Source organism: Moschus berezovskii, chromosome 12 (genome assembly GCF_049115385.1).
Source record: "Moschus berezovskii isolate FMDL1 chromosome 12, NW_MosBer_1.0, whole genome shotgun sequence".
NCBI classification, from domain to species: domain Eukaryota; kingdom Metazoa; phylum Chordata; class Mammalia; order Artiodactyla; family Moschidae; genus Moschus; species Moschus berezovskii.
In genome coordinates this window covers 44,869,328-44,887,648 of record NC_142471.1, presented here as the reverse complement: position 1 = coordinate 44,887,648, position 18,321 = coordinate 44,869,328, and the positions used below count along the sequence as shown (strand labels likewise).

At 37.3% G+C, this 18,321-nt stretch overlaps 1 protein-coding gene across 1 annotated transcript in view; it reads left to right on the top strand.

The window, feature by feature from the left end:
* Positions 1 to 18,321, top strand: part of PARG (poly(ADP-ribose) glycohydrolase) — a 122,941-nt gene that overhangs the window by 74,243 nt on the left and 30,377 nt on the right. The window contains exons 12-13 of the mRNA XM_088842097.1: positions 2,196 to 2,271; positions 9,667 to 9,814. Coding sequence (XP_088698223.1) covers positions 2,196 to 2,271; positions 9,667 to 9,814 — 224 coding nt within the window. The remainder of the gene's footprint in view (positions 1 to 2,195; positions 2,272 to 9,666; positions 9,815 to 18,321) is intronic.

The following is an 18,321-nucleotide window of genomic DNA, read 5'->3' as shown; positions in this document are numbered from 1 at the left end:
TGAATATCTTAATGCTGCTGCTGAGTCACATCAGTCGTGTCCAACTCTGTGTGACCCCATAGATGGCAGCCCACCAGGCTCCCCTGTCCCTGGGATTCTCCAAGCAAGAACACTGGAGTTGGTTGCCATTTCCTTTGCCAATGCCTGAAAGTGAAAAATGAAAGTAAAGTCGCTTAGTCGTGTCTGACTCTTAGCGACCCCATGGACTGCAGCCTACCAGGCTCCTCCATCCGTGGTGTTTTCCAGGCAAGAGTACTGGAATGGGGTGCCACTGCCTTCTCCGAAATATCTTAGTAGGCTTAATCACAGAGAACCAGAATAATATTTGATTCCTGGGGCAGTGGTGTGAAGAATTTGCTGGGGACAGAAGGGGAGACCTATTAGGAAGTTGAAGGATGCTTATTTAAAAAACTAGTTTCTAGCAATTTCGTAATTTTATTGAGAAGTGACAACTACAATCACAGAGAATAGTTGACAGCAGATGAGATTTCTGGATCATGCTTCTTTATCTTTTCTATAGTATCCTCACAGATGATCTCCCTTGGAATAAAATAGCTCAGAAAGGAGGATTTCCCCACACCACCCCCCCCTTCCAAAAGGAAACTAAAAAGAATCAAATTTATGGTACTGACTTTCTCCAAGAGATTTGGGAAGTCATTTTTCTAAAAGTATAGTTTACCTTAGGCTTTCTGGATTCAGATCTTTGTTGCTTCATTTACTAGTATTAGGTTACTTAAATGCTTATGGTACTTTGTTTCCTCATCTGTAAAAGGGAGATAGTAATAGGGATGTTGTGAAGATTAAATGAGTACCAGTGAAGCTTTTATAACTACATTGAATAACCTGGATTGGAGCCTTACTAGAAATATATTTGGACTCATTGATACCAGGATGAAAGCAAATCCCAATAAATAAATAGAACTTCCCAGCTGAATTGTTTTATTGTTTTGTTGGGTTTTTTTTTTAATGAAATTGTTCTAAAGATATGCAAGTCTCCTCCAGAAAGTTTATGCTATGCTATGAAAGAGGTTTGTATCTGTTACATTCTATTATGGTTTATTTATTTTTATTCAGAAAATAATCAGGAGGAAAAAATTTAAGAAAAAATGTCATCATTAACTGCTATTAATAAAAAGCAATTTTTAATATTAGTTTTATGTGACACAGGAACCTTTATGAGGAAGTCAAGACCCAAAGAAACAGATCTATATACTTTATGCTAGGTTTGGTGAAGAACAGACAGTCATGCAGGAATATGATGTGTAAAAGAGCATGGGGTGATTATAGTAAACTGCAGAAAACAGCAAGGTCTGGTCGTTAGAATTCTTCTTGGCATTTCTTTGTCTTCAGATAGAAGAATGCCCCTTTCTTCCAGGCATAGGTAGCGTCCCTCATGTGAGAGTTTTATGGCTTGTTTCAGGCAAGAAGGATGAGGGGGGAGGAAGTCTGCTTCTGCCATTTTCTCAAACTTCTTCAGCTTAAAATATTCAGTATGCGAGGGTGCCAAATTTGGGGGGTAGTTTATCTGAACCCTGTATACACCTACACACACACACACACACACACAATGGAATACTACTCAGTCTGCCATTTGAAGCAGCATGGATGGATTTGGAGGGCATGATGCTGGTGAGTGAAATAGGTCAGACAGAGAAAGACAAATATTGTATCATATCACTTATATGTGAAATCTAAAAAATAGAGTAAACTTCTGGATATAACAAAAAAGAAGCTGACTCACAGATACAGAGAATAAACTAGTGGTTACCAGTGATGGCAGGGATAGGGTGGGGAGTTGAAGATACAAACTGTTGGATGTTAGATAGGCTTGAGGATGTTACAGCCTGGGGAATATAGTCAATATTTTGTAATAACTAAATAAAGGAACCTTTAAAAATTGTATAAAATATTTTTTAAAAAATAAAAGGGGAGAAAGTAGTATTTTGTAGGGGCAAACCAGTTTTCAAAACAGTATATGATCCCATTTTAATTTAGATATGTATATTTATATATTTGAATAAGAAAAATTGGGGGAGACTGTCCCAGGAATGTGAAGAGAAAGCATCTATTTCTGACCTTTGAGATTTGGAATAGTTTCAGTTTTCTTTTCTAGTTAATCTGTATTGTCAGACTTTTCTATAGTGAAATACTTACCATTAAAAAAATAAATGAGGAAATATCTTTTTGAATCATAGATGTGAAAAACTCCTGACTCGATTGCATGTCACTTACGAAGGTACCATAGAAGGAAATGGTCAAGGCATGCTACAGGTAGGTGAATGGGGGTGTGGGAGGAGACTCTCTTGTCAAGCTTCTGACAGCAAAGGAAATTTGAAAAGCTGTTTATTTTCTTCTAAGTTGATTTAATGCAAACAAGCATAATAGCAGAATGGAGAAAAACACTGAACAGATCATCTTGACAGCCTTGGTAATACTGTTATCTGCCGGTGTACGTTTTCTGTATCTTACATGTGCCTCTTTAAAAAGCCTTTGACAGAAAATCCCAAGATCTGGACAACATCAGGCCTCTTGGTTCAGACACAGATTGTAAATTGACAGTGGAGGAAGTTCCCAGGGTATAGTCTTGACAAGCTGTCACCAGACAGTTTTGTTCTTTTTCTTTAAAGGCTCTTGCTCTGCCCTAAATAATGACCAGCTTGAGATGTTTTTCTGCCACCAACCTTGTTTGGGTCTAGGAGGCAGACATCTAAAACTGATTGATAAGAAAGTCCTCTCTCCCATATGTAATAGTTTTAGGTATGTGAGCCAAATGCACTTGCTGTCTGACTTGCTGACTCTTGATGTCCTGTTTTAGAGCAGGTAATTTTGTCCATCTCTCAATTTTTATTATTTTGTTACTGCCATTACTTAAAAATATATTTTTGATAAAAGGAGTTAACAAAACATTTTGTGTATCTAGCTTTAAATTGTTGTAACACCTAACCCGGACATATGCTTTCCTTTTGCTTTATAGTGATCTTTAAAAAAAAAATCACTAATCAGAGATGAAATCTTAGTGCTTTGTGTTTTATCTTATTTATGAGAGCATTGTAATCCTGATTTTCTTTGAAAGAAACTTGTGCACCATTTCATTTATACTGAGAACAGCTGATTTTTCTTCAGAGCCTTATGTTTATATAGGGTTAGGAGTTAAATAATGCAGTTATTAAATAATGGACAGTTGGTTTGAATGTGGACTATTTTTTAAAATATTTATTATAAAATGACCTGACTGATTTGTATTTGGCTAGTTATTTCATGCATATGCTTTAGGTAGGTGCCTACATTCTTTTTAGAATGACCTTTTATTTAGACATATTTGTATTTAAAATTTTCAAAGAGGCAGACTGTATTTTGTTTTGAATCACCTTCATCCAGTGATTAAGATTATAGCCTAAAATACTTAGGATAACTGAATTAATTTCTGTCCTGTACTTAAGTTTTTCTAGAATTTGTATTTAATAAGTCCCTTTTCTTCTATATAATAAAGCAATAATTTTGAAATAGACTAAAATTTGTTTTGAATGACTATCACTTTTTCCCCCACATTTCCATCTTGACAAGGTTCTTACCTACATTAACATCTTGGATTAACTGAGGGAGGCTTAATACACATGAAATAAACAAAGCTACTGCTTGTTAGCACCACAGGCATGCTGACCTTTCATTACAGTACAATTCGGCAAGGAATTATTCAACAACATTCAAGGTTGAGATTCTCCCCACTTCCTTGGAATGTATTATAGATGAAATGTGAAACCTTGGTGATTAAAAGAATACCATAAAGGTTTCTATTTATTTTTCTCCCTACCCATGCCATGTATCCCCAGGAGATCAGGAATATTGTATTGCAGTGCTCCAAAGCTCCTGGTGTAACATATAAATTACATTATGCTGAATGGCAACAACAGCAAAACCTCTCTAAGGAGTGTTATCATTTCTCTCTTTTCATCAAGTTATAATTCAGAAACTAAGTAAGCTGAACAAGTAGCTTTAAAGTAAAATGAGTTGGAAAAAGACTAAAAATAAAGAAGCACTCATATGCTTGTTTTCATGTACTGGAACAGGTTTCTTACCTGTAATAGAGAGCCGTTTATTAAGAACTTTTTTAAGTAGTAGAAACTTTGATTTTCTAAAAGACTCCTGCTTTCAGAGGCATACTGAATTTAGTGTATTTGTTTCTGTGCATCCCTTTTAAGTAATAAATGTTGGCCTTTTATTCAAAGAATGAACAATAGCATGCACATTAACTGCATTTCATTTATCATTTTCAAGTACGATACAGATTGAATAGAGCTTATCTTTTAAATTTAGTTATGTATCTCGTTCCAGTAACAATTAAGTTTAGCTGATCTCAGACCTTCTTTGTTTCTCATTTCTATTCTGAGTACCATGATACTTAGCCAGTCTCTCAGTTTTCAAGAGCTGTCATTTTATTTCTTTGCTGGGTCTCATTTCCCCCCCACGGACCTGTTCGAGGCCCTAGGAGTACTTGTCTAAACTATTCAGTATTTACCTAATCAGTCTTTCTGCTTTTACTTTTCCAGTTCATTCCTTAAACTGTAGTCTAAATTATCTTCCTAAAACACAGATACAGTTGTTATTTTTCTTAGAATCTTTCCCAGAATCTTCAGAATTAAGTATAAATTTTTTTGGCCCCCAGACCAGCTCATTACCAACTTTAACTCTCCACATACTGTACTTTGCAGATAGGCATGAGGAATCTGCTTACCACTCTCTTCATACAGCTTTTTACATGTGGTTTTCCCCATGTCCTTGTGCAGCAATTCCTTCAGCCTAAATGTCAGCAAATTCTCAATGGAGTGCTGCATCCTTCTGTAATGCTCCCCTGTTTTCCCCATGCTCCACTTATAGTTAATTACATTATTTTGGAAGTACCAAATACATCCTAATAGGTTGTTTGATAATCATCTTATCATTCTAACCATGTGCCTGACTCCCCTCTAGACTATAACTGCTATGAAATCAGGAACCATGTCTTATTTATCTTTGTATTCCATAGTTCTCAGCATGTTTCATTAATATTTGAATTGGACAGTTTAAGCAATGAGTCACCCAATGTATAAAGACGTTATGTGTAGTAGGTAACTTTCTAATCAGTAGACTAGTTTAATGAAAATTATTTTTCTATATCAGCTAAAGTTTTAATGTTGATTTATTATGCCAGAATATAAACCCAAATATATATGATTCACTGTGGTAACTTATTTCAAAAACTTGTCCAGTCATATTTTTCAGTATTTTCTAAGTTCTTGTGTAATTAAAGAAGACTACTTTATCTTCTCCTGATTTCTCTCTTTTCACATATATTTCTACAAGTCAGAAGATTCATATTCTTGGGAATTTCCTGGTGGTCCTGTGGCTTCCACACTCCCAATTCAGGAGACCTGGGTTTAATCCCAGGTCAGGGAGCTGAATCCCACATGCTGCAGCTAAGACTCAGTGCAGCAAAATTAATAATAAATATTTTAAAATTTATATTCTTGTTTCACTTTTGTAAAATAGGCCTCACAGTACCATTTCATATAATTGCTTTAAAGAATACAAGTTTTAAGAAATCTTATAATATACAATAGTCTGAAAGTATATGTGAAATCATAGGAAATCTATGTATTAGTCTTTGCACCCTGTTTTTGGCACCAACCTCCTAAAACCCTGTACTCTCCAGAGTGGTGAGAGCACTGGGAATACCCTTTGTTCTAATATTTGGTCTCTGACCCCAATTTCTAACTTAAGAGTGCCTGAATCCCTTGAAATTTCCCAGTATGTCTTTTGTTCTAATAACACAACTCTTGGTGGGCTCCTGGGTACCTTCAGCATGGGGTCTGGGTACCAGAAAGACTAAGCCATGATTATAAGTTTGGGACTTTCTGCCCCACCTCCCATCCTCTGGGAAAGGGAGAGGGATTAGACCCTCAGTTAATGATTGGTCGTGCGAATGTGTTGAAGCTTTCATAAAAATTTTCGAAGTACAGGATTTGGACAGCTTTGGGGTTGGTGAATGTGTGGAGGTACTGGGAGATGACTTGCCTGGAAAGGGTGTGGAATCTCTGTGCCCCTTCCCGTGTACCTTGCCCTGGTATCTACACCCGGCTATTCATCTGTGTGTGTGCTTAGTTGCTCAGTCATGTCTGACTCTTTGTGACCCCGTGGACTGTAGCCCACCAAATTCCTCTGTCCATGGGGATTCTCCAGGCAAGAATACAGGAATGGGTTGCCATGCCCTCCTCCAGGGGTTCTTCCCAACACAGGGATCAAACCCTGGTCTCCCACATTGCAGGCAGATTCTTTACCATCTGAACTAGCATAGAAGCCCTGTTCATCTGTATCCTTTACTATATCCTTTTCAATAAATCAGTAAATGAAAGTGTTACCCTGAATTCTATAAGCTATTCTAGCAAGTCATCAAATCTTGGAAGTGGGTAATGGGAACTCTATAACTGGTCAACTAGAAGTACTGGTGTCAGTCTGGGGCTTGAAATTGGCATCTGAACTAGGGCAGTCTGTAGGACTGAATCCTTAGCCTGTGGGATCATTCACTGACTCCTGGTAGAGAGTGTCAAAACTGAATTGGATTGTAGGACATCCAGCTGGGTGTTGCAGAATTGCGGAAAATCCACGCATCTGGTGTCAGAAGTGTCATGAGTGTGGTAGTAGTGTAAGAGTAAAGAAGAGACCCAGGAGTGAGTTCTTCCTATACGCTATAGAAGTCTCTGTTACATTACTTACTAAATTCTGGGTTTTTCATTGTATATGACTATGTATGTACACAAGTTTGGTGTGTACCTGTAATCTCAGTTCAGTTCAGTCGCTCAGTCGTGTCCGACTCTTTACGACCCCATGGACTGCAGCACACCAGGCTTCCCTGTCCATCACCGACTCCCGGAGTTTACTCAAACTCATGTCCATTGCATCGGTGATGCCATCCAACCATTTCATCCTCTGTTGTCCCCTTCTCCTCCCACCTTCAATCTTTCCCAGCATCAGGGTCTTTTCAAATGAGTCAGCTCTTTGCATCAGGTGGCCAAAGTATTGGAGTTTCAGCTTCAGCATCAGTCCTTCCAATGAATATTCAGGACTGATTTCTTTTAAGACTGACTGGTTGGATCTCCTTGCTGTCCAAGGGACTCTCAAGAGTCTTCTCCAAAACCATAGTTCAGAAGCATCAGTTCTTCGGCGCTCAGCTTTCTTTATAGTCCAATTCTCACATCCATACATGACTACTGGAAAAACCATAGCTTTGATTAGACGGACCTTTGTTGGTAATGTCTCTGCTTTTTAATATGCTGTCTAGATTCATCATAGCTTTTCTTTCAGGGAGCAAGCGTCTTTTAATTTCATGGCTGCAGTTAACCATCTGCAGTGATTTTGGAGCCCCCCAAAATAAAGTCTGTCACTGTTTCCATTGTTTCCCCGTCTAATTTGCCATGAAGTGATGGGACCAGATGCCATGATCTTAGTTTTCTGAATGTTGAGTTTTAAGCCAACTTTTTCACTTTCCTCTTTCACTTTCATCAAGAGGCTCTTTAGTTCTTCTTTGCTTTCTGCCATAAGGGTGGTGTCATCTGCATATCTGAGGTTATTGATATTTCTCCCAGCAATCTTCATTCCAGCTCGTGCTTCATCCAGTCCAGCATTTCTCATGATGTACTCTGCATATAAGTTAAATAAGCAGGATGACAATACACAGCCTTGATGTACTCTTTTCCCGATTTGGAACCAGTCTGTTGTTCCATGTCCAGTTCTAACTGTTGCTTCTTGACCTGCGTACAGAACTCCTCAAATAGAATAAGACAGAGTTAGAAACTGTTTCTTACGTGTTGCCCCATAGAGCCTAGCATACTCTTGAGGACATAGTAAGTTTAAGACAAATAATCCTGGCAAGCTGAGTTTGCTTTCTATTATTGTTGTTCAGTTGCTAAGTCATATCCAACTCTTTGCAACCCCATGGACTGCAGCAAGCCAGGCTTCCCTGTCCTTCACTATCTTCTAGAGTCCATTTTCTCTAGAGGATTGTCTAACCCACCCACTTTTATTAGTAGGAACTTGGGGATCCCATCATAGTGCTCCATAGAAAACTTACATGTAATATTAAACTAAATTTCAAGTATTAATTTCTTGTTAAACTAGATTTTTGATCTTCATTTTTCCCCCCTTAGGTATATAAAAGCAAAAAGTTTGTAATATTTATGCAGTTTGGGGCTTGTGATTGAATTTAGAAGGAAGAAATCTTTATCTCTTAAAAAGTTATTATACTCTATAATAGAGTATAATAGGTTCATCCTAGAGCCTATTATACAGGGTGAAGTAAGTCAGAAAAAGAAAAACAAATGTCATACACTAATGCATATATATGGAATTTAGAAGGATGGTCCTGATGAAATTATTCGCAGGGCACTAGTGGAGACGCAGACATAGAGAATAGACTTATGGACTCGGGTGGAGGGTGGGCAGGAAGAAGAGGGTGGGATGTATGGAGAAAGTAACATGGAAACTTATATTACCATATGTAAAATAGATAGCCAATGGAAATTTGCTGTATGACTCAGGGAATTCAAACCAGGGCTCCGTAACCTAGAGGGGTGGGATGGGGAGGGAGGTGAGAGGGCAGTTCAGGAGGGAGGGAACATATGTATACCTATGGCTGACTCATGTTGACGTTTGGCAGAAACCAACATAATTCTGTAAAGCAGCTATCTTCAATTTAAAAATGTTAATTAAAAAAAAATTACTCAGAAAAGGTTACTTCCTAAACTTTTCAAATCTTTAAGGACAAGTGTTTGATTGCCATGTTATATAATAAACAGGTACAGGCTGTGTACCTTGAAGATATCATGGGTTCAGTTCCAGATTATCACAGTAAAGCAAGTCACATGAATTTTTTGTTTCCCAGTGTTTATAAAAGTTATGTTTACACTATACTGTGGTCTTTTAAGTGTCCAGTAGCATTGATGTCTAAGGAAATGTACATGCCTTAATTAAAAAGTACTTTCTTGCTAAAAAAATTCCAGCCATCTTCTGAGTCTTCAGCAAGTCATAATCTTTTTGCTGGTTGAGGGTTTGAAATATTGCAGGGATTACCAAAATATGATAAAGTGAGCAAATGCTATTGGATAAAATGGCACCAAGAGCCTTGCTTGGTGCAGGGTTGATATAAACATTCAGTTTGTTTAAAAAAAAAAAAATTTGCAAAATCTGTGAAGTGCTATAAAGCAAAGCATAAGAAGATGAGATACGTTTGTGTAATTATATTAACGTCATATGAAGTACATAAACGCAAATTGAGTAGTGAATGGTGGAGAAATGACCTTAAAACCTTTCCAGATAAAACCTGCCTTGATTTGTAGCACAAATAAGGTTTCTAAATAAGAGCCCATGTGATTACATTGAGGCTTTTTCCTAAAAGCTCTATATTCTAAGTTCATTCTAAGGTTTTGGAATCCAAAGAAATATTCAGAGATGGTAACTGCAGTGAAGTGGAAAGAGTGCAGTCAACCACAATCCAGTATCTCTGGGAAGATTGATAATTTGAAAATTGATTTATATGGGGAAGGAAGGGAAGGTCAGAGCTTAGAGGGAGTACTTCTTAATCATAAATGTAGGTATTTTAAATCAGCATTTAACATGTCACATTTTCCCAAATAGGTGGATTTTGCAAATCGTTTTGTTGGAGGTGGTGTAACCAGTGCAGGACTTGTGCAGGAAGAAATCCGCTTTTTAATCAACCCTGAGTTGATTATTTCACGGCTCTTCACTGAGGTGCTGGATCACAATGAATGTCTAATCATCACAGGTTAGTTCTGAGACATCTGGACAATGGAATAGTTCTCCATCTATGACGATCATGAAGACTAGAGGCCACTCAGTTATAGCTTTTCTCTTCCATGGGCATTAGTCCCAATATTTTTTTTAAAAAAGCTTTTTATTTTGTTTTGGGGTATGGCCAATTAAAAATGTTGTGATAGTTTTTGGTGAACAACAAAGGAGTTAGTCTTACTATTTTATTTCATTAATTTATACTTGGTTTTTTTAAATTGTTTCATTTTCATAATTTTGAGTGAGATATTTTATCCCCACATTTTCTTTCTTGGTTTCTTTATCTGAGGAACAAGGGTAAAAATGGTTCAGTTACTCTCCAGTTTGAAAATTTTGTGATATAGTACCCTTAAAAAAAGATAAGTGATTTGTCTTTGAGCATGAATCCTATTGTCTGTCTGTCTGTCCCATCGCTCAGTCGTGTCTGACTCTATGCGACCCCGTGGACTGTAGCTTACCAGGCTTCTCCGTCCATGGGATTCTCCAGGCAAGAATACTGGAGTGGGTTACCATTTCCTTCTCCAGGGGATCTTCCCGACCCAGGGATCGAACCCGGGTCTCCCGCATTGGAGGCAGACGCTTTAACCTCTGAGCCACCAGGGAAGCCCATCCTATTACTACCCTTTTATTATATTTCCAGAGTGATTTGTTGTACTTCAGTATGAACACACTAAGTGTAAAAAACAGTTGCAGTGTTTGAAGAGGGTCAGTATAACAGTGAGCTTTATAGAAGGGAAATAAATCAGTAACCTTATATTTATTATAATTTCTAATCTTAAGAGAAAAAGTATGATTGTCATAGTGCCTCTTTGATTTATGTTAACACGAGAGGAGATAAGATGGAAACATAGTCACAGTTACACTTACAGGCCTATTATCAGGATTTATCGTATTTTCCTTAAGTTTCTTTAGATTGTAATATCTCTATGTCAGAGTATTTTCTTGTGTATAAACTATCCAAAAAAATGATGGTTAACTCATAAGTCTTAAGAAACTGTTAATCAGCAACTGTAGGGAAGTTAAGCCTTTTTTATTCAGGTACCTAAAAGAACGTACTGTGTCACGTCCAACTGTTTGCAACCCCATGGACTGTGGCCCGCCAGGCTCTTCTGTCCATGGAATTTTCCGGGCAAGAATACTGGAGTGGGTTGACATTTCCTTCTCCAGGGGATCTTCCTGACCCAGGGATTGAACCCATGTCTCTTGTATCTCTTGAATTGGCAGGCAGATTCTTTATAACTGTACCACCTAGGAAGCCCACCTTAAAGAACATTCCCATATAAAAGCCATAACCAGCCATCAGTTGCTGATGCTTTTTTTCTTTCTGCAAAAGAAGATTCATTTCCTCTTTCAGTCTATTCCCACTTTGAGATTAGTGCAAGAGACTAACAGACTAAGTATAGAAGAATTTGGTTGATTGTCATTCTCAAAGATGACAGTGGGATGAAAACCGTCTCCTGTTAGTCATCTCCTGTTAGTTCTATCAAATGTATAACTCAGCTAGTCCATCTACAAAGAGGTATATGACAGGACTAAGACTCTGGGGCCACATTGTTTACCTCAGGTACATTTGTAGGCAACCTACAGGGATGTATCTAAATTTTGTCCCTTATGTTCTGCTTTCAGGATTTCCTCTTTGTCTTTCAACTGTTCTATGATGTGTATATATCTTTGACTTTATCCTATTTGGATTCATTGAATGTCTTGAATGTTTATATAAATTTGGTACAGTTTTGGCCATTATATCTTTAAGTACTTTTTGTGTCCCTTTCTCTCCTCTCTCTTTCTAGGACTCCTATTATGCATGTGTTGGTTCAGTTCAGTTCAGTCGCTCAGTCTTATCCGACTCTGCGACCCCATGGACTGCAGCACGCCAGGCTTTCCTGTCCATCACCAACTCCCAGAGCTTGCTCAAACTCCTGTCCATCGAGTTGGTGATGCCACCCAACCATCTCATCCTCTGTCATCCCTGTCTCCTCCTGCCTTCAGTCTTTCCCAGCGTCAGGGTCTCTTCCAATAAGTCATCTCTTCACATCAGGTGGCCAAAGTTGGAGTTTAGTTGGTACATTTGGTGATATCCCATTGGTCTCTGAACTCTGTTCATTTTTCTTCATTCTTTTTGTTTCTGAAACTGGATAATTTTAATTGACTTATCTTTGAGTTCACTGACTCCTTCTGCCATCTCTAATCTGTTTTTTAATCCTTTCAGTGAAATGTTTATTCCAGGTATTATACTCTTCAACTATAGAATTTCTATTTGATTCTTATCTCTGTTGAGATTCTCTATTTGTGAGGCATTGTTCTTATATTTTCATTTAGTTATTTAGACATAATTTTCTTTAGTTTTTTTTTTTAATATATTTAAAACATTTGACTTAAAGTTTCTGTTTAGTAAGTCCAGCATCTGAGCTCCTCAGGGACAGTTACTTATGAATACTTTTGTTCCCTGAATATGGACCCAACTTTCTTGTTTCTTTGCATGTTTCAATTTTTTGTTGAAAACTGGATATTTTAAATGTGGCAACTCTTGAAATCAGATTTTCTCTTTTCCTCAGAGTTTGTTTTTGTTGCTATTTGTTTAGTGACTTTCCTAATACTGTGAAATCTATATTTCATGTGTGGTCACTAAAGTCTCTGGATGGTTAGATTAGTGGTTAGCTAATGATTAGACGGCGGAGAAGGCAATGGCAAGCCACTCCAGTACTATTGCCTAGAAAATCCCATGGATGGAGGAGCCTGGTAGGCTGCAGTCCGTGGGGTCGCTAAGGGTCGGACACGACTGAGCGACTTCACTTTCACTTTTCACTTTCCACTTTCACACATTGGAGAAGGAAATGGCAATCCACTCCAGTGTTCTTGCCTGGAGAATCCCAGGGACGGGGGAGCCTGGTGGGCTTCCGTCTATGGGGTCACACAGAGTCGGACACGACTGAAGTGACTTAGCAGCAGCAGCAGCAATGATTAGACGGAGATTTCTTGAAATGCCTACAACTTATAAGTCATTCATTCTTTGCCAAAGGGCTCTGTGTTTATGTTGGGGCTCACCTTCAACACTCCACCAGGCAGTTGACAGTTCTTCTGCTTGCATGGAGCTTCAAGATCAGAGTGAGGCTTGTTATCAAGATATACACAACTTACTGTGTTTACCAATATTCAGTCAATTTTTCCTTAATAAACACTTCTCAGACTGCTGCGAGCCTTTGGTTAATTCCTACAGTTCAGAAAAAGATGATTCTCTCAAGTTTTACCAGGGTTCTTATTATTTTTATGGATAAGGGATTCTGTGAGGTTTTTATGCCATCATTTTCGCTGATGTGTCCTGATCTTTTAGAAGTACTTGTAGGTGAAAGGGCTTTCAACAAGTTATTCCACACCTTTTAGATAATGCTATATTATTTTTTATAATATCCTTGTGATTCTGCTGTTCTGGTGAGGTAAGGCAAAAAATAAAAATTGTTGATTGAATTTGTGGGAAGTTTAGAACGGAACTTCAGCAAAGGAATTTCTACTTTGATAGAAACACAGCTATAACCTGAAGTTAATAACCTGAAGCATTTCATCCAGTATTCTGAGGTTGATCCAAAATGTACTAAAAGAGAAAGATAAAACCCTTTTATTCTCAGCATTGTCTCAACTCACATACTGGTCATCTGTCTGCATTTATTGAGTATTATGTATGCAGATAAGAAGGATGCAGTTAGAAGTTATTAGGGGACAAAAGTGTAAGGAACTATAGAACAAAAAAATTAAACTGTCATAAATTCATTGTTGGGCATACGAATACTTTGAATATTGATCTCAGACTGTTTTAGAGGGCACTGAAGTTCTGGAATGTGATTTCCTCCAGCCTTTGAGTGTATCAAATAATACTCTTAAAAGATTTTTAATTTTTAGCTGTTAAGCTAGATTTGAACTGAAGACTCAGAACAAAATATTCCATCAGTTTTTAAAGATGAATTTATAAAAGATTTGTTAGAATGCATAGCATTTAAACTCAAAGCTGTTTCATTTGCTTCACTTCTGTTGTACTAGAGGAAGTAGTCTCTTGTCATTTCCCATTAATGTTTCTATAAATAAAGGCTGTAATTTCCCTGGGAATAGTAAAACATTAGATTTTTTTTCTTTTTTAAGGATAGTTTCTCCCCAGTCTAAAAAAGCTTCATCACTCTGGAGTTGTATCTGGTCTAATTTACCTGCAGCCATTGTAAAATAGATGGAAAATCGCAGATCCATGACTCACCTTCATATCTATAATTGCCTCAGGCTGAGGACACCTGGGGTGACTTTAACTCAGCATTTTCCCCCGTATCCACTTAACTCTATTATAGTGCCTCCTAATTAATATCTGTGATGTGCTGTTCCCTTAATGGAAATGGCCATTTCATCATCTATTTGATGTTGGATTTCTGCCATCTCCCTTCTTTGGAGACTCTTAACCATGTACTGCAATCTATCTGCCTGATCAATTCCATTGCTTCAATGATTCATCCAGGCTCAGTGAGCTAATGGCTGTGACTGTGCTGCCTGAATCTGTAGAAGAGTTTGAGAAATTGGAAATAAATTAAATTTATCATCATTGTGGGGCATCTGGTTGGTATCAGACTTTTAAATGAATATGAAACAGGTCATGCAAATAGGCAAATACTTTTATCCAGACAGTGTTATTCCTCTACTTGCTGCGATTCTCCCTGGAGCAGTCATGAGTTAAAACCTTTCAATAAGTATGGATAGAAGGAAGGCATTAAAAACTCTAATCTTCCCCCTGCCTTGCTTTTCTCCTAATGTTCCCCCAGAACATCCAGTAAATAGCTTCAGTACTAAAAGGTGTTACTGTGGTGCTGCAGTATTGTTTTGATATTTCTGTGAGAACATAAAGAAGATGCCTAGACATGAAACTTACTGAGCAGAATGTTGATATACTTAATATAAAACCTGCCCTCTAGTGAACCAAATTGTCCTAAACATCACAGGTCCTTATATCTTTTGTGAGTATCAGCAGAACTGATAAAAAGGACAAAAGTAGACCCCGTTGTTTATAGTACTGGTACTTTTCATTGAGTATACTAGAGGTGCCCATCGCTACAAAAACAGCCCTGCATCACTACTAAATGACACCAGCTCACTGGGAAGGATCCAAATTCAGTTGGAATTTGGCTTTTCTTAATTTTTATTAGTCATGGGAATGAAAGGCAAGAGTGTTCTTTCTGCTGCATAATCACCACTGTTTTAATGATACTAATAAAAATGGGGTGGATGGTTTTTGTATAAATCTTGCTAGGGGCATAACCCATTAGTAAGTAGAATTTCTTTAATCTCCAATTATTTTTTGCTGTTCTCATCATAAATTTTCATTACTAGTAAAAGAAAATAAGAATTTTTCTTACTACTAAATCTAAGAACTCATAAAGTTGTAATAAGCTCTTGAAAAGATTTAAATGGGTTCCTTAAGTTTTTAACTTAGGTGAAGATTTATCTTTGAGTGTGAAGTCTTAAGGCTATCCCTAGGGAGAGCTATCACAAAGGTCATTCAGACTTCTGTCTCTTCTTTGCTGTTATCACTGTTTACCTTTGCATTTTCGGAAAAGTTTATCAATAAATTTAAATTTTAAGCAAGCTAAGGGCAGTTGTCTTTCAGAACAAACAACATAGTTGTGAAAGATGTTTACTTAGAAAACTCAGGATTTAATTTGTTAAGAGCAAAAGCTTCTGTTTGTACATTTTTGATTTCCCAAACCTGAAAGAAATAAGCCTAATTTTGTTTCTCTTAGGAAAGAAGACAGAAACCGTTCTAAAATGCAATAGAAATTGATCATTGGTATTTTATATTTTTCAACTACTTTTCAAAAGACAGGTGTTTATTTTCTATAATTAAGAGATCAGAGTAGGCATTATTATTATTGCTGAGAATAATAAACAGATTTGTCCACTGCAGGGCCAAAAACAGAAGAAGATTGTTTCTGTCTCTTTATTTCCAATCATGCCAATAGACCTGGTTTCTTTTCAACCTTACATAAATGGAGTCAGATGTCTTTGGTTTCTCTAGCATGTGTGTCTGCGTGCTCAGTCGTGTCCAACTCTCTGTGACTCCATGGACTGTAGCCTGCTAGGCTCCTCTGTCCACAGAATTTTCCAGGCAAGAATACTGGAGCAGGTTGTGGTTTCCTTCTCTGGGGGATCTTCCCAATCCAGGGATCGAACCCGTGTCTCTTATGTCTTCTGCATTGGCAGGCAGGTTCTGTACCAGCTAAGCCACCAGGGAATCCCTTGTTTTCTTTACTCTGTTACAAAGTTAAATCTGATGACACCAAATACCAACTGAAGGTATTGAAGGGCTTTAAATTTGTTTTATTTGGTTTTCCAAGCAATTCTATGAGATAAACAATATAAAAATTATTGACAGACTTGATTTTTAGATGTTGAAATGAAGTCCAGTGAGATTAGGCTACTTAAAGATTCACTTAGGGTGATTCCTCATGGCTCTTACCATGCCATGCTCTTTGTAAATGAATTTTTAAATATATGTCAGTTACATAATACTTAGTCCAGATTAAGTATTTCTGGATTCATTTTAACCTCAATGTACTTCCTGTTTTGCTCGTTAATTATGTTTATGCAGCAAGTACTTACTCAACTGCTTCTGTATTCTTACATTGTGCGTGTGTGATAAGTCACTTCAGTCCTGTCTGACTCTTTGCAACCCCAGGGACTGTAGCCCACCCGGCTGCTCTGTCCATGCGATTCTCCAGGCAAGAATACTGGAGTGGGTTGCTATGGCCTCCTCCAGGGGAATCTTCCCATTATAAGATCTTCTTGTATTACAAGATGCTAATGTAGGCACAAACGTTAATAATTTATAATTCCTGCCCTTGAGAAGCTGTCAGTCTAGTGAAGAAGACAGATTATATTTTTAAGGGTTTTATTGAAGTATAATTGGCATATAACAAATTATATATATTTAAAGTGTACAATTAGGTAAATTTTGACATATGGCTACACACATGAAGTCATCTTTTTGCCTGTGTTTTAATTGGGTTTTTTTCTTTTAGATTAATTTCTGTATTTCAATTGGAGGCTGATTACTTTATTATGGTGTTCATACATCAACATGAATCAACCACTGGTATAGTTGTTCTTTTACTCTTGAGTTTTGGAAGTGCTTTATATATTTTAGATAAGTCTTTTATCAGGTACATGAAATAAATCTTTTCATTATCTTCAATGACTTTTGAAAAATAGAACTTTCTAATTTTGAAGTCCAGTTTATTAATTCGGGATTTTGGGTTTTGTTTTGTTTTGGAGGGTTTTTTTAAATTCTTTCTGATTTCATTACTGTCGTTTTACAATAATTCGTGAAATCAGTGTGAGCCCTTGATTTTGTTCTTCTTCAGAGTTGTTTGTTGAATTTATCTACAAAAAAGCTTCTTAGAATTTTTAAAAATAACTTTATGTATTTCCTTATGTGTTTTGGCTGCGCCGGGTGTTCGTTGCTTTGTGCGTGCTTTCTCTAGTTGTGGTGAGCGGGGGCCTCCCTTCATTGTGGTGCCTGGGCTTCTCATTGTGGTAGCTGCTCTCATTGTGGAGCACGGGTTCTAGGCACACAGGCTTCAGTAGTTGTGACTCACCAGCTCAGTTGCTCCACAGCCTGTGGAAATCCTCGTAGACCAGGGATCAAACCTGTGTTCCCTGTATTGGCAGGCAGACTCATACCCACTGTGCCACCAGGGAAGTCCTAGAATTTTAATTAAGACTGTTTTGAATCTACAGATCAATTTGGGAAGATTTGACTTTTAAAAAAATTTTTATTGAAGAATAGTTTTAACCTTTGTGTTAATTTCCTTTGTACAGCACAGTGACTAAGTTTTATATATATATATGTATATAGCTTTTTTCATTTTCTTTTCTATTATGGTTTGTCACAGGATATTGAATATAGTTCCCTATGCTCTACAGTAGGACCTTGTTGTTTATCCATATTTTATATAATAATTTTCCTTTCCTATTCCCAAACTTCCAGTCCTTCTCACCCCTGCTCCCACTTCCCCTTGGCAACCACAGCCTGTTCTCTGTGTCTGAGTCTGTTTATGTTTTGTAAATATGTTTATTTGTGTCGTATTTTATATTCCATGTATAAGTGATATCACGTGGTATTTGTCTTTCTCTTCTGACTTACTTTGCTTAGCATGATAATCTCTAGGTCCATTCATGTTACTGCAAGTGACATTATTTCATTCTTTTTGATGACTAAGTAATATTTCTCTCTGTGTGTGTGACATCTTGTTTTATCAGTTCATCTGTCAGTGAACGTTTAGGTTGTATCCATATCTTGGCAATTGTAAACAGTGCTGCTGTGAACATAAGGGGGCATGCATCTTTTCTTTGAATACACTTGTCACACATTCTTTAAACTGGGACAGTTTCTCAACCTTGTGTTTGTTCACCTTGATATTTTTAAAATATATAAGCCAGTTACTTGGCACAATATCT